Here is a 20757-nt window from a genome sequence, read left to right as displayed (position 1 = left end):
CAGGGTTGTTGTGTAGATAAAAAGGAGGAAGGGAGAATGATGTTGCAAGGCCCCTTTGGGGAGAAAAGCAGGATATAAATTTCTAAATAAATAAATGCATATTATATGTATGCACACAACATGTATGTTTGCCCTACCATTCTCTGTTTATTTCATTCATCATTAAATGTATGAGAAATGCTGGGTAAGGGTGAATGACTGGATCAGTTTTTTAAATCTGATGAAGTACGTTGCTACCTAGAAAGATCACATGTCCCTTCTTGACTTTTTTTATTTAATCTGTGTCTCAGAAGATAAGAGGCATTTTTATTTCCGTGGAGGGAGTGGTATTTTCCTGGATCCTCTGGCTTGTTTGGAATGCTGTTGGCGGCTTGGCAGAGCAAAACTGTAGGGCTGACTCACCCTGGAGATTAATAGTCTTTCAGAGTAAGTAGGTCAGGACACAATGCACTTCACAACCTTCTGATACTCTGCTCTAGGAAAAAAAGAAGGCTGTTGACACTGGTCAGCTGATTTTTTAAAACAAGCTTCAGTCAGCAATTCAGGTTGAGAAGCCAGCACCTGCCTTCCTTTTTTCTGGCAGGTCTCCCTTACCTTTAACAGCTGAATGAGATAAGCAGTCTTCTGTAGTGGTTCGAATATCAGGGTAGGGGCTGGGAGACCTGGCTTTGAATCCACTTTGCCATGGAAGCTCAGTGGATGACCTTGGGCCAGTTACTTTCTCAACCTAACCTACTTTGCAGGATGGTTGTCAGAAGGATAAAATGGAGCAGGAAAGAATGAGGTTGTAAGTGGCAGCCGAGCATCCTCATGGTAATTCCCCCCCATGCTTTCCTTGCTCCAGGAAGTGTGTTTGGGGGGGATGACAAGACAATTGGGCTTTTCTATTTACATGGGTGCCAACCTGGTTTTGCTGCTCTCTTTCCCAAAATGCTGCAGCAAAGCAGGTTTGGGAAAGGTCACAGGGAAGATGGGAAAGCCAAGGAGTTTTCATATTAAGAGCTGGAATGAGATGTAAGGCCATTTTTAAAAAAACAGGGGAGGGGGAAATCTGTTGGTAGATTCTCTTGTTAAAACATTTAACTTCCAGTAGTCAAAGATTGGTTAGATCAAGTCTGTGTAGCTTGCAGTTTCCCAAGTCCAACGTAGTAGTGTTGACAGTAATGTACTCTGACTAGCCTTACCATGTGCCTGGCTATGGCAGGCAAACCCCTGCCCCAACCCTTGCTCAGAAGAGCAGCAGGATAAAAATGTGGAAGGGGACATCGTGCAATATGATGATATCACTTCTGGATGATTGTCATGAAGTGATGTCACCACATCAAGCAATGCTCCAAAATTTATGGTCTTTACCATAGAAATTGGGGGAACTCCCACAGCATCGCTCAGTACAATGACATCACTTCTGGGTCTTCACTTGGAAATTAGGTCACCACATTGTGTACCCCTTCCCAATGCCCCACGCCCCAAAAGCTCTCAGGATTGCCATGTTTGCTTTGGCAAGTGACAGTGGCTGATGAGCTGTGTTTGGCTTGGGGGCTCACAAGACATGCAGGCCTGGCAGGGGTAGAGTGAGTTCTATTTTTAATTATTGTTGCTACTTTTCTTATTGTTATGGCTTTATTATTGTTGTTGCCAGGGGTCGTTTCGTAGAAAAAGAGCTAGGGGAACTCATTAGCATAACTCATTAGCATATGCCACACCCCCTGACATCACCGGAAGTGTGTCATAAGGTCACACCCCCTGACATCACCGGAAGTGTGTCATAAGGCCACACCCCCCGCCCCCAACGGTCCCGGCCGCCGCCGACCTTGCAGCTCCACTGCCGAGCCCCATGAGGGGCCCGGCGGTGGACCTGCAAGGCCGGCGGGAGTGCAAGGAAGCCCCGCGAAGGCCCTCCCTGGCCCCAGGCAGGCAGGGGTGGGGAGAGGCAGGGAGGAAGCAACTTACCCTCCCTTCCCCCCCCCCCCGGAAATGACCTCTGGTTGTTGCTGCTGAGTTGTGGGACACTGTCCCCAAGTTCCCTGCAACATCATATAAGTATAATATTATTATACTTTTTATTGGCCTTAAGAAATCTGAAACTATCAAGTGCCTATAAAGATAGGCCATCCATTTCCCTTACCCATCCTGGCCAGCTTACTAGAGCAGAGGAGCATCGGAAAAGGCTATTGGAACAGTGGAGTCAGCGGCAAGGGTCAGCATAGGGGAATTTGCTGAGGCCCACAGTCTGACACAGAGAGGCTTGGTTCATCTGCTCTCAGTAAAACTGGAATATCACCCCCAGAGGCCTCAACAATGTTTCAGGGAACTTTGGGGAAATCTCCTATTTAGGGGCTGCCTACCTCCACATCGTTCTTCCAAAATTACAACTGATTTCCAGACTACAGAGATCAGTGCCCCTGGAGAACACGGCAGCTTTGTAGGGTGGACTCTGTGCAATGTTCCCTCTAAGCTGTGGAGTCTTGTGAGCAAAAATTCTACTTTATGAGCTACTAGCATTAAAGTTGTGAGCGAGCAATTCAGCTATTGCATAAATTAGTTTGCTCTGGAGCCGTCCTTCCTGAGCTAACACAAAAATGTGTGAGCCGGAGGCTGAAAAACTGTGAGCTAGCTCACACTAACTCAGCTTAGAGGAAACACTGACTCTGTGGCATCACATCCCCACTGAGTTCCTGCCCCTTCCCAAATTCTGCCTTCCTCATGCACCACCCCTAAATCTCCAGGAGTTTCCCAAACTGGAGTTGGCATGCTGGCCAAGGTGCTTGGATAGAATGGGGCATAATTGTTTTATGGTTCTTTTAGCATTGTCAGCACCAATGGAGTGTAAAGGACCATGAAAGAGTCATGTTCTGCTCTCTTCTACAGAAGGGTACGTGTATATGATGGCGTGTTCTGCTTAGTTGAGGTGGGAGGAGAGTTCCCAACAAGCTGGAGAAAAAAACGTCCTGACCTTTTAAGGTAAAGTTTTTCCTTGCTCAAAAGCCATTTGAATCTTACTCCAGGGGGTGGTGCTCATCTCCGTTTCCAAGCTGAAGAGCCAGCATTGTCAGAAGACGTTTCCGTGGTCATGTGGCCAGCATGACTAAATGTCAAGGCACACAGAACGCTGTTACCTTCCCACCAAAGCCATATCCATTTATCTACTTGTAGGCTTGCCAAGTCCCCCCAGGGGGCGGGAAAAACCCCGCCCCAGAGGCCCGTTATCCGCCGGCAGTGGATCGGGCTCCAGGGGGAACCCCACCCCCAAAGCACGCGACATGCACATCACCCAGAGGTGACGCGATCGCGTCAGGCGCGTTGGGGGTGGGTCCACAGTCATCCGAGGGAAAACTCTATGTTTTCCCCTTGGATGGTCGTGGCCCCGCCCCCAGCGTGCCCAGCGTGGTTGCGTCACTTCCAGGTGATGTGGTTGCGGCGCATATGCGCAAAGCGCGCGCACACTCCCAGAACGGCGCTGGAATGTTCAGATAAGATTATTTATGTCCCTTTTCTCCCCCCCCCCTTATGGTTCTTTAAAGAGTTTTATATCCAGTACTTTTGCTACCTGATTACGTGCAGGAGAGGGGGATAGGAATTTCTCCTCCCCCTTCCTCGTTGTCGTGTATGCAAAGGGGGTTTGATCAAAGGGTCTTTTGCTTCTTTGATGTTGCTTTATAGTACTCATTGTTTCTTCATCAGTGCTGGAGATGAGGTATGGTGCTCTCTTAGCCGGCATTCACCACTAATCAGTCATGGCGGACCGTGACTGTGCTGATTTGCGCTCTTGCTTCAAGACGATCTGGCTCCTACCCGCTCGCTGCTGCTTGCGGGGGGCTCAGATCAAGTCTCCTGCTCCAGACCTCTCTCTTACCTGTGTGCCATGTGTTCAGGGACGGCCTGAGGTTTTTTTGTGCCCTAGGTAGGGCTACCTTCTGGCACCCCCCCCCGCACGCCCACCAATTACGGGGTTGACAACCTCTGGGGGGAGGCTGGAGAGAAGGAACGCACGCCACACCTTGGCTGCTTCCCTTTGGGGTGCGTGGGCCCCTTCTTCTCTCCCCCTTGAGCTGCAGGAGGGCATGGAGGTACTTGCCGATGGCTCTGGTACCAGGAGGTCATGGTCCAGGCAAGGCTGAGGGGCCTCCCTCCAGTCCCTGGAGGGGGTGAGGGAGGAGCCCAACTCTCAGGCAACATGGGGGGGGGGGTTGGCTGCTTCCCTGGTGCCTCTCACAGGAATGAGGCAAGGAGCGCCGGAGGGAGGGGGAGAAGACTACGGTCACCCCCCCATCCGAACCCCCCCTGTCCTTGTGGAAGAGCAGCTGGGCAGTGGGAGGCTCCCCTCCCCTCACCACCGTGCCTCATCTTCCTCACAAGCCCACCCCCCAGAGAGCTGGGCCCACTCAGCGAGCCAAGCCGCGGAAGAGCAGTCAGCGGCATGGCGAGCAGAGAAGCCAGCTTTCGCGCATGGCGACCCAAGCTAGTTTAAAGAGCCACACTTCTTCGTGACCGGGGAAGATTTTGGTGCTGGGCGCGGGGCAGTCTGGAGGGGCGACGGAAACTCCCTGGTCTCCCTGCACCCGGGGCACTCCTCTCCACCCAGCTAGCTGGCTCCTGGTTGCATCTCCTGCTGCCTCTGCGCCTCTGCCTGGCTTGCCTCCTGCCACCACGACCAGCAGCAGGGCGAATCAAAAGCGAGCGGCGAGGCAGCGGTGGGGCTAGTCGGATGGTGGAGAGCGGCGGCAGCTGCTGGAGGCAAGCCAAGCAGCCGGGCGCCCCTGGGCAGGTAGCGGCGGAGGCAACTTTGGCACGCTGGTTCCCCGCCTCGGTGCTCCCTCCGCACTTGGCCCTTCACTCCGCCTCACCCTGCACCTCCTCAGCCGCCGTGCCCTCCACCAGCTTGCCCAGCAGTGCTGGCAGTGGCACCAGCAGCCAGAGGAGCAGAGCAGCAATGGCACATGGGCTTTTGGCGCCTCCCCTGCGCAGTTCGGCACCCCATCCAGGTCCCACCGCCCCATCCAGCGGTCTGGACCCAGCGGTCTAGGCGAATGCCTAGTTCGCCTAGTCGGTGAGCCAGCCCTGCATGTGTTGCCTATTTCTACATACGAAGCCTCTGTTAAGCACCCCCCCACACGGTTAGGACCCATAAGTGGGGGTTATCTGGTCCAGCAGCCCCCTAGGTTCTGGGTCCAGCCATTGCAAACACCCTGAAGGATATGAAAGAAGAAAAGGAAGAAGACATAGATGGAAAAGGCGATATTTTGTCTTATAAATTTGATGGAGTTGGAAAGCCCTCCCCATTACACAAAATGCTAGCATATCACTAACCTGGAGAAGCTCTGAAGGAAAACAATGGACTTCTGGTATTGTAAGATGATCCTTTCATCTGCTAAAGCAACCCTACAAATCATAAGCAGGGAAATGCCCTCGATTCACAGTGAGGTGTATCACTAGCCATACTCTGGAACCTCCATGCCCCTCCCCTTACTGATTGGTAAACTCAGGGCTTACCATGACTATTCTTTAATGAGAAAGAGACTCTACGGAACAGAGTCAATCTTAACCTTCTTCTCTTTGATCTTAAATGCTACCCATTCTGGAAACTGCCATTTGTATCCAATTGAATTTGTTTGGAGGAAGAGCACAAGTTCTTTGTATTTCTTTCTCCATTGCCTTACTTCAAATAGAATATCCTTTAGCGTTCTGACCGCATTCTCCCCTACCTTCAGGGGTGTCACAGCCACTGCTTTCAGGATAGCATCCCTGATGTGCCTCTTCAAGAATCTTACTACCATTTCCCCAGGCAGATTATTTTTCTTTATATATCCTGAATATGACCTGTAGGCCACATCCATGTCGTTGAGTAACAATTCCGCCTTTATATCTGTTGCTGGGGCGAGTAGCTCACGCATCAGTTCTTTAAGATTCTCTCCTCTATTCTCTGGCACCCCTTGGAAGCACAGGACCATGTTGGCCTTATCCATTTGCACTTGCAGCATCTGATCTTCCAAAGAAACAGTTTTCTTTTCCAATTTTTGCACTTTCTTCCTCACTTTCTGCGTTGTCTCAGCCATTTCCTTTACTTTCTCCGCATCCTGCTTCATTACTTGGATCAAGTCCGTTATTTGCGTTTGTTGAGCAGTGATGCTTGTTGTTACAACTGCAAGCTGCTTTTACTGCACTGTTATATTCGCTGTTACCACCGACATCTGCTCTTTAAAGACATTGAGCTGTTCCAGTAGAGGGCACATGACCTCAGCCATCGCCTTGGTCTCCTCACTGGTCGTTTCCGGTCTCGGGGACTCTGGTTTCATTTTTAAAAGTTTCTCTTTGTCTCTGTCCCTCTTCCCCGCCATCTTTTCCCTGTTTGTTTACTTTCACGAAAATTTTTTAAAGCCTCTGAATATGCGCTTAACTGTATAGCTCGATTGGGTGAGTACTTCTGGGCAATCACACGTTTATTCTTCTGCTCCCACCTCCCTTTCGCTCAGTGATTTACGCATGGGAGGCATCCCTCCCCCGCTCGCTTCTGCCGTTCCACCGCATCGGGTAGGGAGCGTCTTTTCTTTTAAAAATCTTATCTCAGTTGACTCACGTTCATAGTTGGTCTTCCGACCCCGCTACATTCATCATTTCTGACGCCCCATCTCCTACGCTTGACCCGGCTAGCTTCACTTGTACCGTTTGGTCTCTCGGCTGGACGAACCACTGGAGCAAGGGGGAGCCTCAATTCTCTGGCATTCAGCCATCGAAGAGGCTACCCCCTCAAAGCTCCTTGGCCAGGGACCCTTCGCCAGGCCCCTGGGGGGGTTAACGAGCCTGCTCACCCCCTCCCTCCGCCAGAGCACGGAGACACCCCCGGGAGGTCCAAGAGGTGAGTCCGTGAGCATGCCGCCATCAACCGGAAGTCTCCTGATCTTTAGACTCTTAATGAGCTCTGGCTCAGACATTTATTTATTAAGGCATTTCTATACTGCTTCACATGATAAGTACATGAAGCTGCTGTATACTGAATCAGACCATAGGTCCATCTGAGTTAGTCTAGTCTACTCAGACAGGCAACAGCTCTACGGACTTTCAAGCAAAATCTTTCACCTGTCACCTAATCCTTAACTGCTGATGTCAGGGACTGAACCCTGGGACCTTCTGCATGCCAAGTAGATGCTCTCCCACTGGCTTCTCTCCTGAAATAACTAAAGAGGCTTACAATACAATACAGCTACAATATAATTTCAATAATCAAAATAAAAACAAATAATCCTGAGTTGTTGCCTGGTTGTCGTGGGCAAATTCTACTTACTGTCCAAAGCCCTCATTAGGTGTGAAAGAAGCCATCTAGTTAAAATGTAGCTTCTTTTTTTAAAAAAAATATAAAAACTGATGTTAAAAAAACAAACAGCAGTCATGTTGTGAATATATCTGCCATACCCCCCAGCATTTCACAGATGGAAACAGGGACCCTCTTGTGTACTTTCCAGACCTCTCTTCTCACAGCAAGAATAACTACACGGGCACCCCTGTCAAAATCACACTGCTGGAGGCTCTTTTCCACCGGCTGGATGCCATTCCAGTATGCCCTGCAACAGAGTGTCCTGTACTGATCTGAAAGCACAGGCAGTTTTCTCCTGGTTAAAAAAACCCGGGGGGGGGGGGGGGGGGGGGGGAGGGGATACCAATGTTGCCCTATATCATGTCTCTCAGCAACTGAAAATGAACCCGGCCTGGGAATCGACAGGTTCTACTCATGTACACGAGAAATGAGAGCTAAATCTCCTTTTACTCAGATATTGATTTCCTAGAAACCCTCGGGGGATAGGAATGAAGTCTGAAGAAATGCAACACCAGTGCCCAATGCTAATGAGATTTTGTTTAAAACACGTACTCCAGATCTCCAGCAAATGGGCCAAATAGGAGCAGTGATTCTAACATGGGCGTTACCACAAAAGTGGAGCTACCACAAAACAGGAAGCTGTGGCTTAGTGGTATAGCATCTGCTTTCCATGCAGAAGGTCCCGGGTTCAATCCCTGGCATCTCCACCGAAAGGCATCTGGCAGTAGGTGATGTGAAAGCCCTCTGCCTGAGATCATGGAGAGCCACTGCCAGTCTAATACTGACTGTGATGGGCCAAATGATCTGATTCAGTATGAGGGAGCTTTGTGTATATGTATGTACGATTGATAAACAAGGATAGTTAGAGTATAGTATATGCCAAGCTGTTTTTTGTCAAATCAGTACACATGAAGCTGCCTTATACTTAATCAGACCACTGATCTATCAAACGTTTTGACTCAGATAGGCAGCAGCTCTCCACAGTTTCAGGCAGAGGACTTTCATATCACCTACCACCTAATCCTTAACTGGAGATGCCATGGATTGAAGCTGGGACCTTCTGCATGCCAAGCAGATGCTCTAGCACTGAGCCATGGTTACCTACTTTAAATCTTCCACCCAAAAAATAAACCCTGACTGGGGATCAGCCCAAACCACCAGCTATCTAGCAAGCTGTTAAGAAGAATTCCTTGGCCAATTTGCAATTGCTGGGCTAGAATGATCTTTTTGAGTTACATTTCCAGGCCTGGATTAATGCCTCGATTTTTTAAAAAGAGTGAACCTGTAGAGTCAGTGCGCCCCTTTTAAGGCACAGAAGTTTGTCTAACTGTTCATCGATAAAAATTGGAGAACATCACAACGGGGTGGGGGGGGAGGCAAATAATCATGAAAACACAAAGGGCTGTAAATGCAGACAGTACCAGTAATTTGCTGTTCTCCTAACCCCTCCAGTCCTAACAGTTTTTTTCTTGTCCCCCCCCCCTCTTTCCTCTTCTCCAGCTTCTCTGAACTGCATCAAGTCCCTCCAGCAGCATACAGCCAGGAGATCCGACCTAACAAACTGTGTAGCATCAGAAGAGATCGGTTTTCCAGACAACACAGCATGGAGAAAGTTACAGGTGGCTCACGCTGCCTGCAGGGCAGGGCAGGAGGGTCCACCACAAGCTCCTCATTTAGTTGGAAGAAAGCAGCCCCTGATCTGCCCAGAGAAGAAGTCAAATCTCCCCTAGGCAAGGTCTCTGCAATAACACAGATGATAGAGAAAGGAGCCCCCAGGGCCAGCAGTCCCTCCAGAGTGTCTGTTCTGCTTGAGGCCTGGGAGAAGGGGCTAGTTGGAATGGAACCTGCTCCACAACCTTCCTCTGCAGCTACCCGGCGCTCCCGTTCCCCAGTACACACCAGACATCACCTTTCGTCCAAAGAAACTTCCCGGTCTCTTTCACCTTCAAATACCAAAAGTTCCTTTTCTCTTGCAGATTCCAGGCGATCCCTTTCTCCAGCAGATATAAGACAGTCTCCTTCACAAGCGGATAGCAAACAATCCTTTTCTCCAGCAGATACGAAGCAGTGTCGTTCTCCAGCCGGTCCAAGGCAGTCTCCTTCACAAACCGATACCAAGCAACCCTTTTCTTCAGCAAATTCAAAGCCGTCCCATTCGCCAACAGGTACGAGGCAATCCCCTTCACCAGCAGACGCCAAGCGATTCTTTTCTCTTGGAGAGACCAAGCAATCCCTTTTGCCAGCAGATACAAGACAGTCTCCTTCGCCAGCAGATGCCAAGCGATTCTTTTCTCTTGCAGATGCCAAGCGATGCCTTTCTCCAACAGATGCGAAGCAATTGCCTTCACCTGTGAATACCAAGCGATCCTTTTCTCCAGCAGATACCAGGGAGTCCTATACTTCAGCTGACATGAGGCAATCTCCTTCACCAGTAGAAATGAGACAATCTCTTTCTCCATTAGATACCAGACGGTCCCATTCTCCATCTGGAAACAGGCAGTTACATCCTGCAGCAGATACCAGGGAGTCCTATACTTCAGCTGATATGAGGCAATCTCCTTCACCAGTAGAAATGAGACAATCTCTTTCTCCATTAGATACCAGACGGTCTCATTCTCCATCTGGAACCAGGCAGTCACATTCTGCAGCAGATACCAGGCGGTCCTGTTCCCCTACAGACTCCAGGCATTCTGTTTCTCCAGCAGAAACCAGGCAGTCATGTTTTGTGCCATATACCAGAAGCCCATCTCCCTCAGCAAGTGCCCAGCACTCCTCTTCTCCAGTAGATAAACAGTGTTCATCTTCCCCAGCAGATAAACAATTTTCTTCTTTACCAGATATCAGGCAGGCAGTTTCCTCATCGGGTGCCAGGCACTCATCTTCTGTGAAGGAAATCAAGCAGCGATTTTGCCCAACAGACTCCAGGCAGCCATCTTCCCCAGTTGATGTTAGGTCTTCTTCTTCTTCCCCAGAGTCAAGAAGCTTCTCTCCCACATCAGATGGGAGGCGTTCACGCTCTCTCAGTCCACGCAGAGAGTTTACAGCTCACGGGCCTGTGTTCTCACAAGTATATTTCCCAGGTTCAAAGCCAAATAACCTAGAAGAAACAGAGGTGCAAGACACTAGTAGCACTAGAATAGTCAGATCCCAAGGAGATAACCACTCTTGTGATGCTGCTAATGTCACTACAGCTGCTGGATTTCCAAAAGAAAACCACACATCAAACACAATTGGATCCCAGAAAGACAATCTCCCCACTTCTGTCAGTGCCAGAGTGGCCCAATTCCAGAATGAAAGTTGTGGGCCAAACACGCCTACTTCCAGTTCAGTCAATGGATCCCCAAAGGGAAGCCACATGACCCGTACTACCATAGTTAAATCGCAAACAGAAAGCTACCTGTCAAGAGCTGCTAACGCTACTCTGTGCACCAAACCTTCCGGTGGATCCCCTGTGATGAATTCCGTGTCCCGCTTTCTTGGCTCCAGTAGTGTATCCGAATCCCAAACCCAGTGGTACAACTCAAAAGGTGGTAGCACGGTTGTCTTTAGATCTGAACGGCAAGTCATCGTGCCCAAAGGTGAAAGTGGAACTATGTACAGAGCAGGTCAAGAAGTTATTGTGTCCAGTTCTGGGCCAGGGAGGGTAAGTAAATCCCAGCAACAGAAGGGCCTTATGCCAAACACTGCTGACAACGTGGCACCAAAAGAAAACCATCACCAGCCACAGGATGACCTCACCGATGCCAGGTCCCCTAAAATAAGCCTCACATCCATCGCTGGTGTTTGCAACAGCTCCCCAGCAGAGCCACAACCACAAAGTTGCATGACTCAACCCAGATGTACCGGTGTGAACGCTGCCCAAAGGCAAAGGTGTATGCTTGAACCGAGCCCTGCAATCTCATCAAACAGTGATGCTACCACATGTGAGGAGGGAGCAGTTCATTTTAGCACACCCCAAAGTGACTGCAGCATACACAACAAAGCTGTATTTCAAAAGCACAGCAGCTTAGATGCAGCAAGCAAATCCGAGAAGGTAGGAAGTATGCCTGATTCAGGGGGCCCTAAAGCAAGAGGATCAAATAAGGAGAGTCATCTGTCAAGAGGAGAGAAGGTTACTGCTTCTGGATTCAAAATAACTTGGCGCACATCTGGTGTTGGAGGAACTGCAGGAGAAAGCAGCATGCCAGTAGCCTTACTAGGATCTCAGGAAACTGCTCCAGAGGATCAGAAAGTCACCACCCAGACTGAGCTGAAGAAAGAATGGAGTGATCCATCCAAGGAGGCCCTTGTCTTTGCAGAAGAAAATCTTATGGAGACAGACTCTTCCCATGACCCCCTGAACCAGGAAACAGGAAGGAACGACACAAGAACAGAAGAGGAACCCGAGGAATCTGTTGACATGGAACTTTTTGTGGACACTCTACGCAACATGGAGCCTCTTGAACTCTGCAAGCCATTGAAGATTCACCTGAGGCCACCACGGCCTTCCACACTCGCCAAGCAGGCTGCCTTGCCACCGATCCATGAGTACCGTGTCACTCCCAAGTCCAAAGTTCCTCTCCCAGCTGCTCTTGGCGAGCTCTTTGCCCTCACTGAAGAGAGGAACTCAGAGATAGAGAAGGAATCCAAGAAGTTAGACAATGGATTTGCAGAAGAGATTGAGGAGGTAGAGAATCCATATCTTACTGAGGATGAGAAGTCACAGGCCAAGAAAGCCTACCCATGGGAAAACAAGCCATACAAGACTGAGGAAGAGATAGGCGCATTCTTGGGAAAGCTGCAGCAAGCCTCTGTGGAGTACAAAGTCATAGCTCCTAAAGCAACGGTGAATCAGACCAATCTGATCAGGGCCAACATTCTCAAAGGGGCCTCACTTTTGTGTGGTTTTGTGGACAAGAAGGCTATGGAAGATAAGCCTTATTCCCGCTTGGACAACAGCTTCCTTTACAGCAAGTTCATCACCCCTGAGAAGTCCCAATTCAAAGCCCCGGAGAACGGGAAGGATGGGACCAGCTCACCTATGCTGCCGATGGTTCTAAAGGTCAACCGGGAATGCCAGACGCCTCCAAATGGGCCACAAGTTGGCACAAATGAACATCTGAGCTCTGAGTCATCACTGGCTGGGTTCCAAGTTCACTCTTCCTCCAGGACTCCATCTGCAAAGATTGGTTCCAGTCAGATTCGTCTCCTTTCCAAGGAGGGACATTTTCTTCCCCAGACACCATCCTGCTTGGAAATTCAGGTGAGTAAATCCATTACAAATGAAAGTATAAAAGCTTTGGGGGAAATAGACAAGTGAGGTTCTCCACTATTATCTTTCACTGCTGACAGTTGCAGTCATTTTCCCACTAGTGAAAGACCTTCTCTGGATTGCTCAGGCCCATTTGGGCTACTTGAGGCTAATTCCAGGAGGGTAGCCAGACAAGTGTTGTTGTTGTTGTTGTTGTTCAGTTGCACAGTCGAGTCCGACTCTTCGCAACCCCATGGACCAGATCACGCGAGGCAGGGCTCTTTTTGTAGAAAAAGCCCAGCAGGAACTCATTAGCATAATAGGCCACACCCAACAGCAGGAACTCATTAGCATATTGGGCCACATCCCTGACAGCACAGCTCATTAGCACATTAGGCTGCACCCACATGTTACCAGAAGTGTGGTTATCCAGCCACACCCACCTTTTGCTTGTTATTCTGTTTACCTTGTTTGTTGTCAAAACCCAGGGCCTTTTTTTGTAGCAGGAACTCCTTTGCATGTTAGGCCACACACCCCTAATGTAGCCAATCCTAATGAGTTTCTGCTCTTGGGTATGGCCTATTATGCTAATGAATTCCTGCTGGGCGTGGCCAACTTGGGAGCCAGCCAGAACTCCGTTCCTGTGCGTTCCTGCCCAAAAATAGCCCTGACGCCAGGTATCATAGTACGCTTTCAGCCTGCGGGAGAACTGGTGATACAGCATCATATTGGCACTAATAGAACTGACGAAATCTTCGGGGCAACTGGTTGGCCACTGTGTGGGGCAGGATGCTTGACTAGATGGATCATTAGTCTGATCCAACAGGGCTCTTCTTATGTTCTTATGTTCAATTCAAGAGGATTGGGATTACAGGATCCAAACCACTGAGGTCTTTACTCAGGTGTATAGATCCTCCTTGAAGTCACAGAGTGTTGCACCCAAGCAAAGGGTGCAGGAACTTAAACGTCATTATTCTGTTATTGTTTATCTTCTTTACTGGTTGCTACTGAGTCAGTGATGCTCATTAAAGAAGCTGAGCCAGGGGATGATGGGAAACCAAGAAGTGTTGTAAGGACAGGAATATCTGAAGAAAGCCCACATATAGACTGACTGATCAGTTGCTCCATGACACACATAAATCATGATGCTTTCAAATGTGGGTACCTACCTGTGTCACCAGTGTGCTACTCTCATTTAATGTTTTATTGTAGATGGGCAATGTAAATTAAAACAGAAAAGGCCATTCCTAGATCTGTTTATGCTGAAAAGTACCTGCCACTACTGTGTTTTTTTTTAAAAAAATACCAGACCTTTGTAACATTACCAACCTGCATCAACTCAAAATCAGTCTTATCAGTAATATTTTCAAGGCAATGCTATAATAATACTTTGCTTTAGTATCTGAATTGCTGTATTATAGAAGACTGGCTTCAAGCTTACAAAGTAATAGATATTGAAAGAAAAGGACCTTGTTTGTAATGTGTTGGAATAACAAATACTAGGGTAATGGTCAGCCCTATGTTATTATTGCAATGGCTGTGGTTCCACTAGAATAACACAGTGCAAGCCTGGGCTTGATCCATTGGCTGCTCACAGCTCACCAGCTGGAAGACCAATGCAAATTAATTTTATTCATGCATTGATTTGTTTCATGTATACTCACCTTTCTCCCAATGGGAGCCCAACGTGGCTTGCATTGTTCTCCTCTACTCCATTTTATCCACATGACAACACTTTGAGATAGGTTAGGCTAAGAGCATTTCACTGGCTAAAGTCATCCAGCAAGCTCTCACAGGTCCCTGCCACACGGCAGGGAAAAGGATGGCTGAACTGCGGCTAATCAGAGCCGCACCAAAGTTGAGACGCCGCGGCGGGATCCCACGGATCCCCTGAACCGCGGCGCATCGCTCCCAGGCACGATCAGATGCCGGGGAGGAAGAGTCGGATGGGAGGAGGAGGCTGCCGAACTGCGCATGCGCAGTACGGCCGGGGGCCGGGATGTGCCGGCACAAGGCCGGCCGGCCGATCCCATGTCCCGGCTTGAGGCGCTGTACTGGATACAACCACCTAGGTAGGTGGTTCTTTTTTAGTGCGCGTTATCGGCGGTTGGGACGGAACAGGAACGGGCAGGCAACGATTCCCAGATGTTGCCGTGGGATCGCACCCGTTTGCTCTGCCCCCGTTCCGTCCCCCTCCCGGCCCAAACCGCCTCGTATGAACAGGGCCACAGCAGAGTGGGGATTTGAACCTCTGTCTCTCAGATCCTAGCCCGACACTTTAACTATTATATTATTTATTTATTTGTTGGATTTCTATACCGCCCTCCCAAAGGCTCAGGGCGGTTCACAGGCGGCAAAGCCGGAATCTAAAATACAATAAAACATACAATAAAATACAGTATTTAACCCCAAAAACCATCCTATAACACAGTGCTATATCATTCAACCAAGATGGGACTAACCATCCAGCTTTGGTGGCCAGCTATCTCAGTAGCGTCCCGCTATGCTGTCTATGACTTCTGCCTGGGCATACCTGCCCCACGTTCGTAGGGCAGCCGATGACATACTACCTCGGTACTATGCAACACTCGGTACTATGCAACGACTCATAACTCGGTACTATGCAACTACTATGCATAGTACACTCGGTACTATGCAACTACTATGCAACACTCATAACTTTTTGTTTCATTTTGTTCAGTGGGGCTTACTCCTAGGAAAATGTTCTTAAGGTTGCATCCTATGGCTCTTGGGTCTTCAGTGGTGAAACTTTTGATCACCAAATGCCTCTGATATGAAAAATTGTATGTCTGATCCCATCTTAGGACCAAACCACATATTGCGCTGGGAAGTATTATATTTCTGTTTTTCTCCTCAGTGGGTCCCAAAGCGGCTTTCATCATTCTCCTCTCTTCCATTGCATCCTCACAACAACCATCTTGTGAGATAGATTAGGCTGAGGGTGTGTGCCTGGCCCAAGGCCATCCAGTGAGTTTCCATTACATAAGAACATAAGAGATGCCAATGTTGGATCAGGCCAAAGGCCCATCCAGTCCAACACTCTGTATCCCACAGTGGCCAGAAATACCAGTGCCATCAGGAGGTCCACCAGTGGGGCCAGGACATTTGAAGCCCTCCCACTGTTGACCCCCCCCCCCAAGCACCAAGATGACAGAGCATCACTTGCCCCAGAGTCCCTATCTATACCTTGTGGCTAATAGCCACTGATGGACCTCTGCTCCATATGCTTATCTAATTCCCTTTTGAAGCCTTCCATGCTTGTAGCTGCCACCACTTCCTGTGGCAGTGAATTCCAAGTGTTAATCACTCTTTGGGTGAAGAAGTACTTCCGTTTATTCGTTCTAACACGACCGCTCAGCAATTTCATGGAGTGCCCACGAGTTCTTGTATTGTGAGAAAGGGAGAAAAGTACCTCTTTCTCTACCTGCTCTTTCCCATGCATAATCTTATAAACCTCAATCATGTCACCCCTCAGTCGTCCCTTTTTAAAGATGGGAGTGACATTAGCTACCTTCCAGTCCTCAGGAATGGAGGCTGATTTTAAGGAGAGATTACATATTTTTGTCAGGAGATCCACAAGTTCACAATTGAGTTCTTTCAGAACTCTTGGATGTATGCCATCTGGGCCTGGTGATTTATCAGTTTTTAAGTTGTTTATCAGTTTTAGGACCTCCTCTCTCGTCACCTCAATCTGACTCAGGTCTTTCAACACCCCTCCCGAACTCAGCGGCTCTGGAGTGGGCAAGCACCTCTCATCTTCCACAGTGAAGACGGAGGCAAAAAATGCATTTAGCTTCTCAGCCATTTCCCTATCATCCTTCAGTACTCCTTTTACCCCTTGGTCATCCAAGGGCCCCACTGCCTCCCTGGCTGGTTTCCTGTTTCTAATGTATTTGAAGAAAGTTTTATTGTTGGTCTTTACATTTTTTGCTATATGCTCCTCATATTCCCTTTTTGCATGCCTGACCACAGACTTGCATTTTATTTGCCATAGCCTGTGTTCTGTTTTATCAGCCTCACTGTGACTAGCTTTCCACCGCTTAAAGGAATCCTTTTTACCTTTTACAGCTTCCATTACTTTGTTTGTTAACCATGTAGGCTTTTTCTTATACCTGTTTGTGCCTTTCCTAACCTGCGGAATATATTTTATTTGAGCTTCTAGAATTGTAGTTTTAAACAGTTTCCAAGCTTCCCCAATGGTTTTGACCCTTTCTACTTTTCCCTTCAGTTTCCTCCCCACATGTCCCCTCATATCAGAAAAATTACCCCTTTTAAAGTTAAAAGTGGTTGTGTGAGTCTTTTTGGCCAATTCCCTATTTGTACAAATGTTGAACTCAACAACATTATGATCACTGTTCCCAAGCGGTGCAATCACTTTTACATCTCTCACCAGGTCTTGAGTGTTACTTAGGACCAAATCAAGGATCGCCTCTCCCCTGGTAGGTTCCATGACCATCTGCTCCATAGCACAGTCATTTAGAGTGTCTAGAAACTCAATCTCTTTCTCTCGACTAGAACACATATTGACCCAATCAATGTGTGGGTAGTTAAAATCACCTATTACGACACAGTGTTTTTGTCTAGCTGCTATCTTTAATTCATTCATCATTTTATAATCCTCCTCTATCTTTTGATCCGGTGGGCGATAACAAACTCCCAGTGTTAAGTTTCCTTTTGGCCCCCCTATTTCAACCCACAGAACTTCAAGAAGCGAATCCAATTCTCTTAGCCTCTCAATCTTTCTGGACTTTATACCCTCTCTGACATACAGAGCCACCCCACCTCCAACCCTTCCCCCCCTATCCTTCCGATATAATATATAACCGGGAATCACCGTATCCCACTGATTTTCCTCATCCCACCAAGTTTCTGAAATACCCACAATGTCTATTTTTCCCTCTGACACCAAGCACTCCAACTCCCCGATTTTACCTCGGACACTTCGAGCATTTGTATAGAAACAGCTGTAATTTCCCATACTAGTTAAGCCTGCCACCTTCCTCTTGCTATCTCGAGACCTTGTCAGGCAGTCCATGTCACTAGCCATGGTCTCAGTGGACAATTTCAATCCACCTCCCTGTAGAAAAGCAACAGGTACCCCCTCATCTCTCTGAGATGAGCCAACCCGAACCAGAGACTTTTCATCTCCTGTCGGCTTTCCCCCAATATTCAGTTTAAAAACTGCTCTGCCACCTTTTTGATTTTAAGTGCCAGCAGCCTGGTTCCTTCTCGGGACAAGTGGAGACCGTCTCGCCTGTACAGCTCCCTCTTGTTCCAAAAAGAATCCCAGTGCCTAACAAACCTGAACCCTTCTCCCCTACACCATCGTCTCATCCACGCATTGGAGAATAGAGATTAAAACCTGGGTCACCCATATTCAAGTTCAGCCCACTAACCACCACACCACACTTGCTATCTATGTTAAATCAATGGGGTACAGCTGCTTCTGGTTGTCAGTTCTGAGCTGTTGTCAAGGGAGGGGAGAGTTTTCCTAATCCCTCTGCCCATGGCATTTTCCAATCAAAATCCCATCCCACACAAATTGGAAAAGCTACTAGGGCCCTGATCACACGATCGAGATAATCGGGGGGGGGGGGGAGGCTTTTTGCCCGGAGCAAAATGAAGTGCGGTAGCTCGATCAGATGTTCCTCTGAGGCTCTGTGCTCAGGCTGTCAGCCGCCGATCACACGTTGATGGTGAAGTATGGCAAAGAAAGGGGGGAAGAAAGAAGTTGCATGGTGCGATCACACATGCAGCGATCGCAAGCTGCCACTTCCCAATCGTACAGGCGGGTTTTTTTTCAAACTGGAGTTCCCGCATGTGCATGACCACGGAAGCAAATTTGACACCCTTGCCAAATGAGCATTCCCAAGACTCCTTGGGGGCAGCCATTAGGGTGGTCTGCTTGTGGCAGGTAACCGGTGGGAATTCAGTGAGGACAGGGACTTACCTTTTTGGTATCACTCGACATGATGTTATCACTTTCAACATGACCTGGAACTGATATCATCATGTCAGGGCAATGCTCTAGCATTTGCCCCAAGGTCTATGGTGATTCCCCACTCAGTTTCCTGGGTCACCATGTTCCCCACATACCCTACTTTGAGCTCCTTGGAGGAAGATTAGAATAGAAAAGTACCCAAAACAAAAATCAGATGTAGTTTAACTATACCCACAGACAGGGCTCTTTTTGTAGAAAAAGTTGGCAGGAACCTATTAGCATAATAGGCCACACCCAACAGCAGGAACTCATTAGCATATTGGGCCACACCCCTGACAGCACAGCTCATTAGCACATTAGGCCGCACCCACATGTTACCAGAAGTGTGGTTATCCAGCCACACCCACCTTTTGCTTGTTATTCTGTTTACCTTGTTTGTTGTCAAAACCCGGGGCCTTTTTTGTAGCAGGAACTCCTTTGCATGTTAGGCCAGACACCCCTAATGTAGCCAATCCTAATGAGTTTCTACTGTTGGGTGTGGCCTATTATGCTAATGAGTTCCTGCTGGGCGTGGCCAACTTGGGAGCCAGCCGGAACTCAGTTCCTGTGCGTTCCTGCCCAAAAATAGCCCTGCCCACAGAGACCAGGTGACATCCATATAATTTTCTTCAAGGATTAGATTACCCATCCCTTCCTTGTGCCCGCAACAGAATGAGATGGTCACTAGGGGGCAAAGGGCTGAAGTGGTAGAATGGACTGCTCTACTTCATATTGCAGGGGAGGGTTTCCATGTAATAAGTCCCTGTAAGTGGAACACCAGCACAGCATGCAAAGACTAAGATGGAACTTTATGCCCTTTGTTGTTGTTGTTGTTCAGGGAGTTTTTACATGGAGGAGTGTTAAGACTATGCCCCTTTCCCCTGTAGTTTGACGTGGTACAGCCCATGCTACCACCCCAGAATTCCTTTGCCTCATTTTGCTGGCAGGAAAAGAAAGAAGGAGAATAGTGCAATGCATCTTCTTTCTCCTTTTTCTCCTGCTTCTGCTGCAATAGGAAAAGGAGCAGGAAAACTCAGCTGCATCTGACAGTCAAATGTTTTGTAGGTGGCTGAGGACCAGGGATGAATCCTATGGGAAGAGGAGCACGTGGGGGTGAGGCATTTCTCACTAGGAACTCAAACAGTTCTGGTGATCTCACATGGTTTTAATTTATTTTTAAATTATAGCCAAAGGAGGACAGAGTTCTGAAGATTAACGTGCGACCTGGGAAGGTATGTTTGCAAAGAGCAAGGTTGGTGTGTGTGCGTGTGTGTGTGGGGGGGGTCCTGTAAAGATGTACATTTGTGGAAAAGGGAGGGGTGACACTGCCTTGTTTGATAATTATTCTCCCCACCATTTCTTTTCCACTCTAGATCATCCTGTACTCTCAGGCAGACTTTGGGGGAGAGAAGAGAGAAATCTGGGGTGATATTATAGATGCTACAGCCTGGGACCTTTCCCACACCATCTCTGTCCAAGTTATCCGAGGAGGGTAAGTGAACCAAGGGTGTTGAGTCCAAGAGGAGAGGGCTGAGCACTGTCTAGATGGGAAGAGAGTTATGGGGAAATGCTGTGGCTCAGGGGAAGAGCACGTATTTGGCATGTGAAAGGCCCCAGGATAAAGGATCACAGAAAAGGCCATTCTGTACACGAGACCTTGGAGTGCAGCTGACAATCCGGCTCGATTCACACATTACAAAGTCCTTGTGGCTGCCTTAAGGCATTTCTATCAGACATACACCTGGGGTTCCTTTCTGGGAACTTAATTCCCAGGTATGCACCGGCCCAATTTAGATCAGGACCATGGTGCGCAAGAAGAAGGGGTTTAAACCTTCCCTTCTGTGCCATTTTCCCAATCTCCGTTGGCCAGAGAGCTCCCGTTTGCAGCAGTGAGCAGTTCCCCCAGGACATTTCAAGTTAGAAAATGGGCAAGGAGGAAAGCTTTAAGCCCCTTCTCCCTGTGCATCATGGTTCCAGTCTGAATCAGGCCTGCACATGCCTGGGCACTGAATTCCTAGCATGGAACTCCAGGCGTACATGTGATAGCAAGTCCTTCTGGTAGCCCCAAGAACTTTATAAAGTGTGAATTATAACTGTCTAAGTTCTCAGGCACAGAAAAACCCTCCAAAATACCCATGATCCTTTAATTGCCCTTGACTGGGACCTTCTTCATATCAAGTATGTGCTCTTCCTGCTGGGCCACAGCTTCACCCCATA

At 48.4% G+C, this 20757-nt stretch overlaps 1 protein-coding gene and 1 non-coding gene across 2 annotated transcripts in view; both read left to right on the top strand.

The window, feature by feature from the left end:
* The first annotated feature begins 7944 nt into the window (after positions 1-7944).
* On the top strand, positions 7945-8016 carry TRNAG-UCC. The gene has a single exon. It is a non-coding gene; the product is annotated as a tRNA-Gly (tRNA).
* A 1708-nt stretch (positions 8017-9724) lies between these two features.
* AIM1L (absent in melanoma 1-like) overlaps positions 9725-20757 on the top strand; it is a 48655-nt gene continuing 37622 nt past the window's right edge. Inside the window, exons 1-3 of the mRNA XM_015411214.1 lie at positions 9725-12551; positions 19728-19772; positions 19914-20032. Of these exons, the coding sequence (XP_015266700.1) occupies positions 9747-12551; positions 19728-19772; positions 19914-20032 (2969 nt within the window). The 5' untranslated portion in view covers positions 9725-9746. The remainder of the gene's footprint in view (positions 12552-19727; positions 19773-19913; positions 20033-20757) is intronic.

The sequence above is a fragment of the Gekko japonicus genome, unplaced genomic scaffold (assembly GCF_001447785.1).
Source record: "Gekko japonicus isolate JY-2015 unplaced genomic scaffold, Gekko_japonicus_V1.1 scaffold1145, whole genome shotgun sequence".
Taxonomy (NCBI): Eukaryota; Metazoa; Chordata; class Lepidosauria; order Squamata; family Gekkonidae; genus Gekko; species Gekko japonicus.
This window is presented reverse-complemented; position numbering and strand designations above follow the sequence as displayed.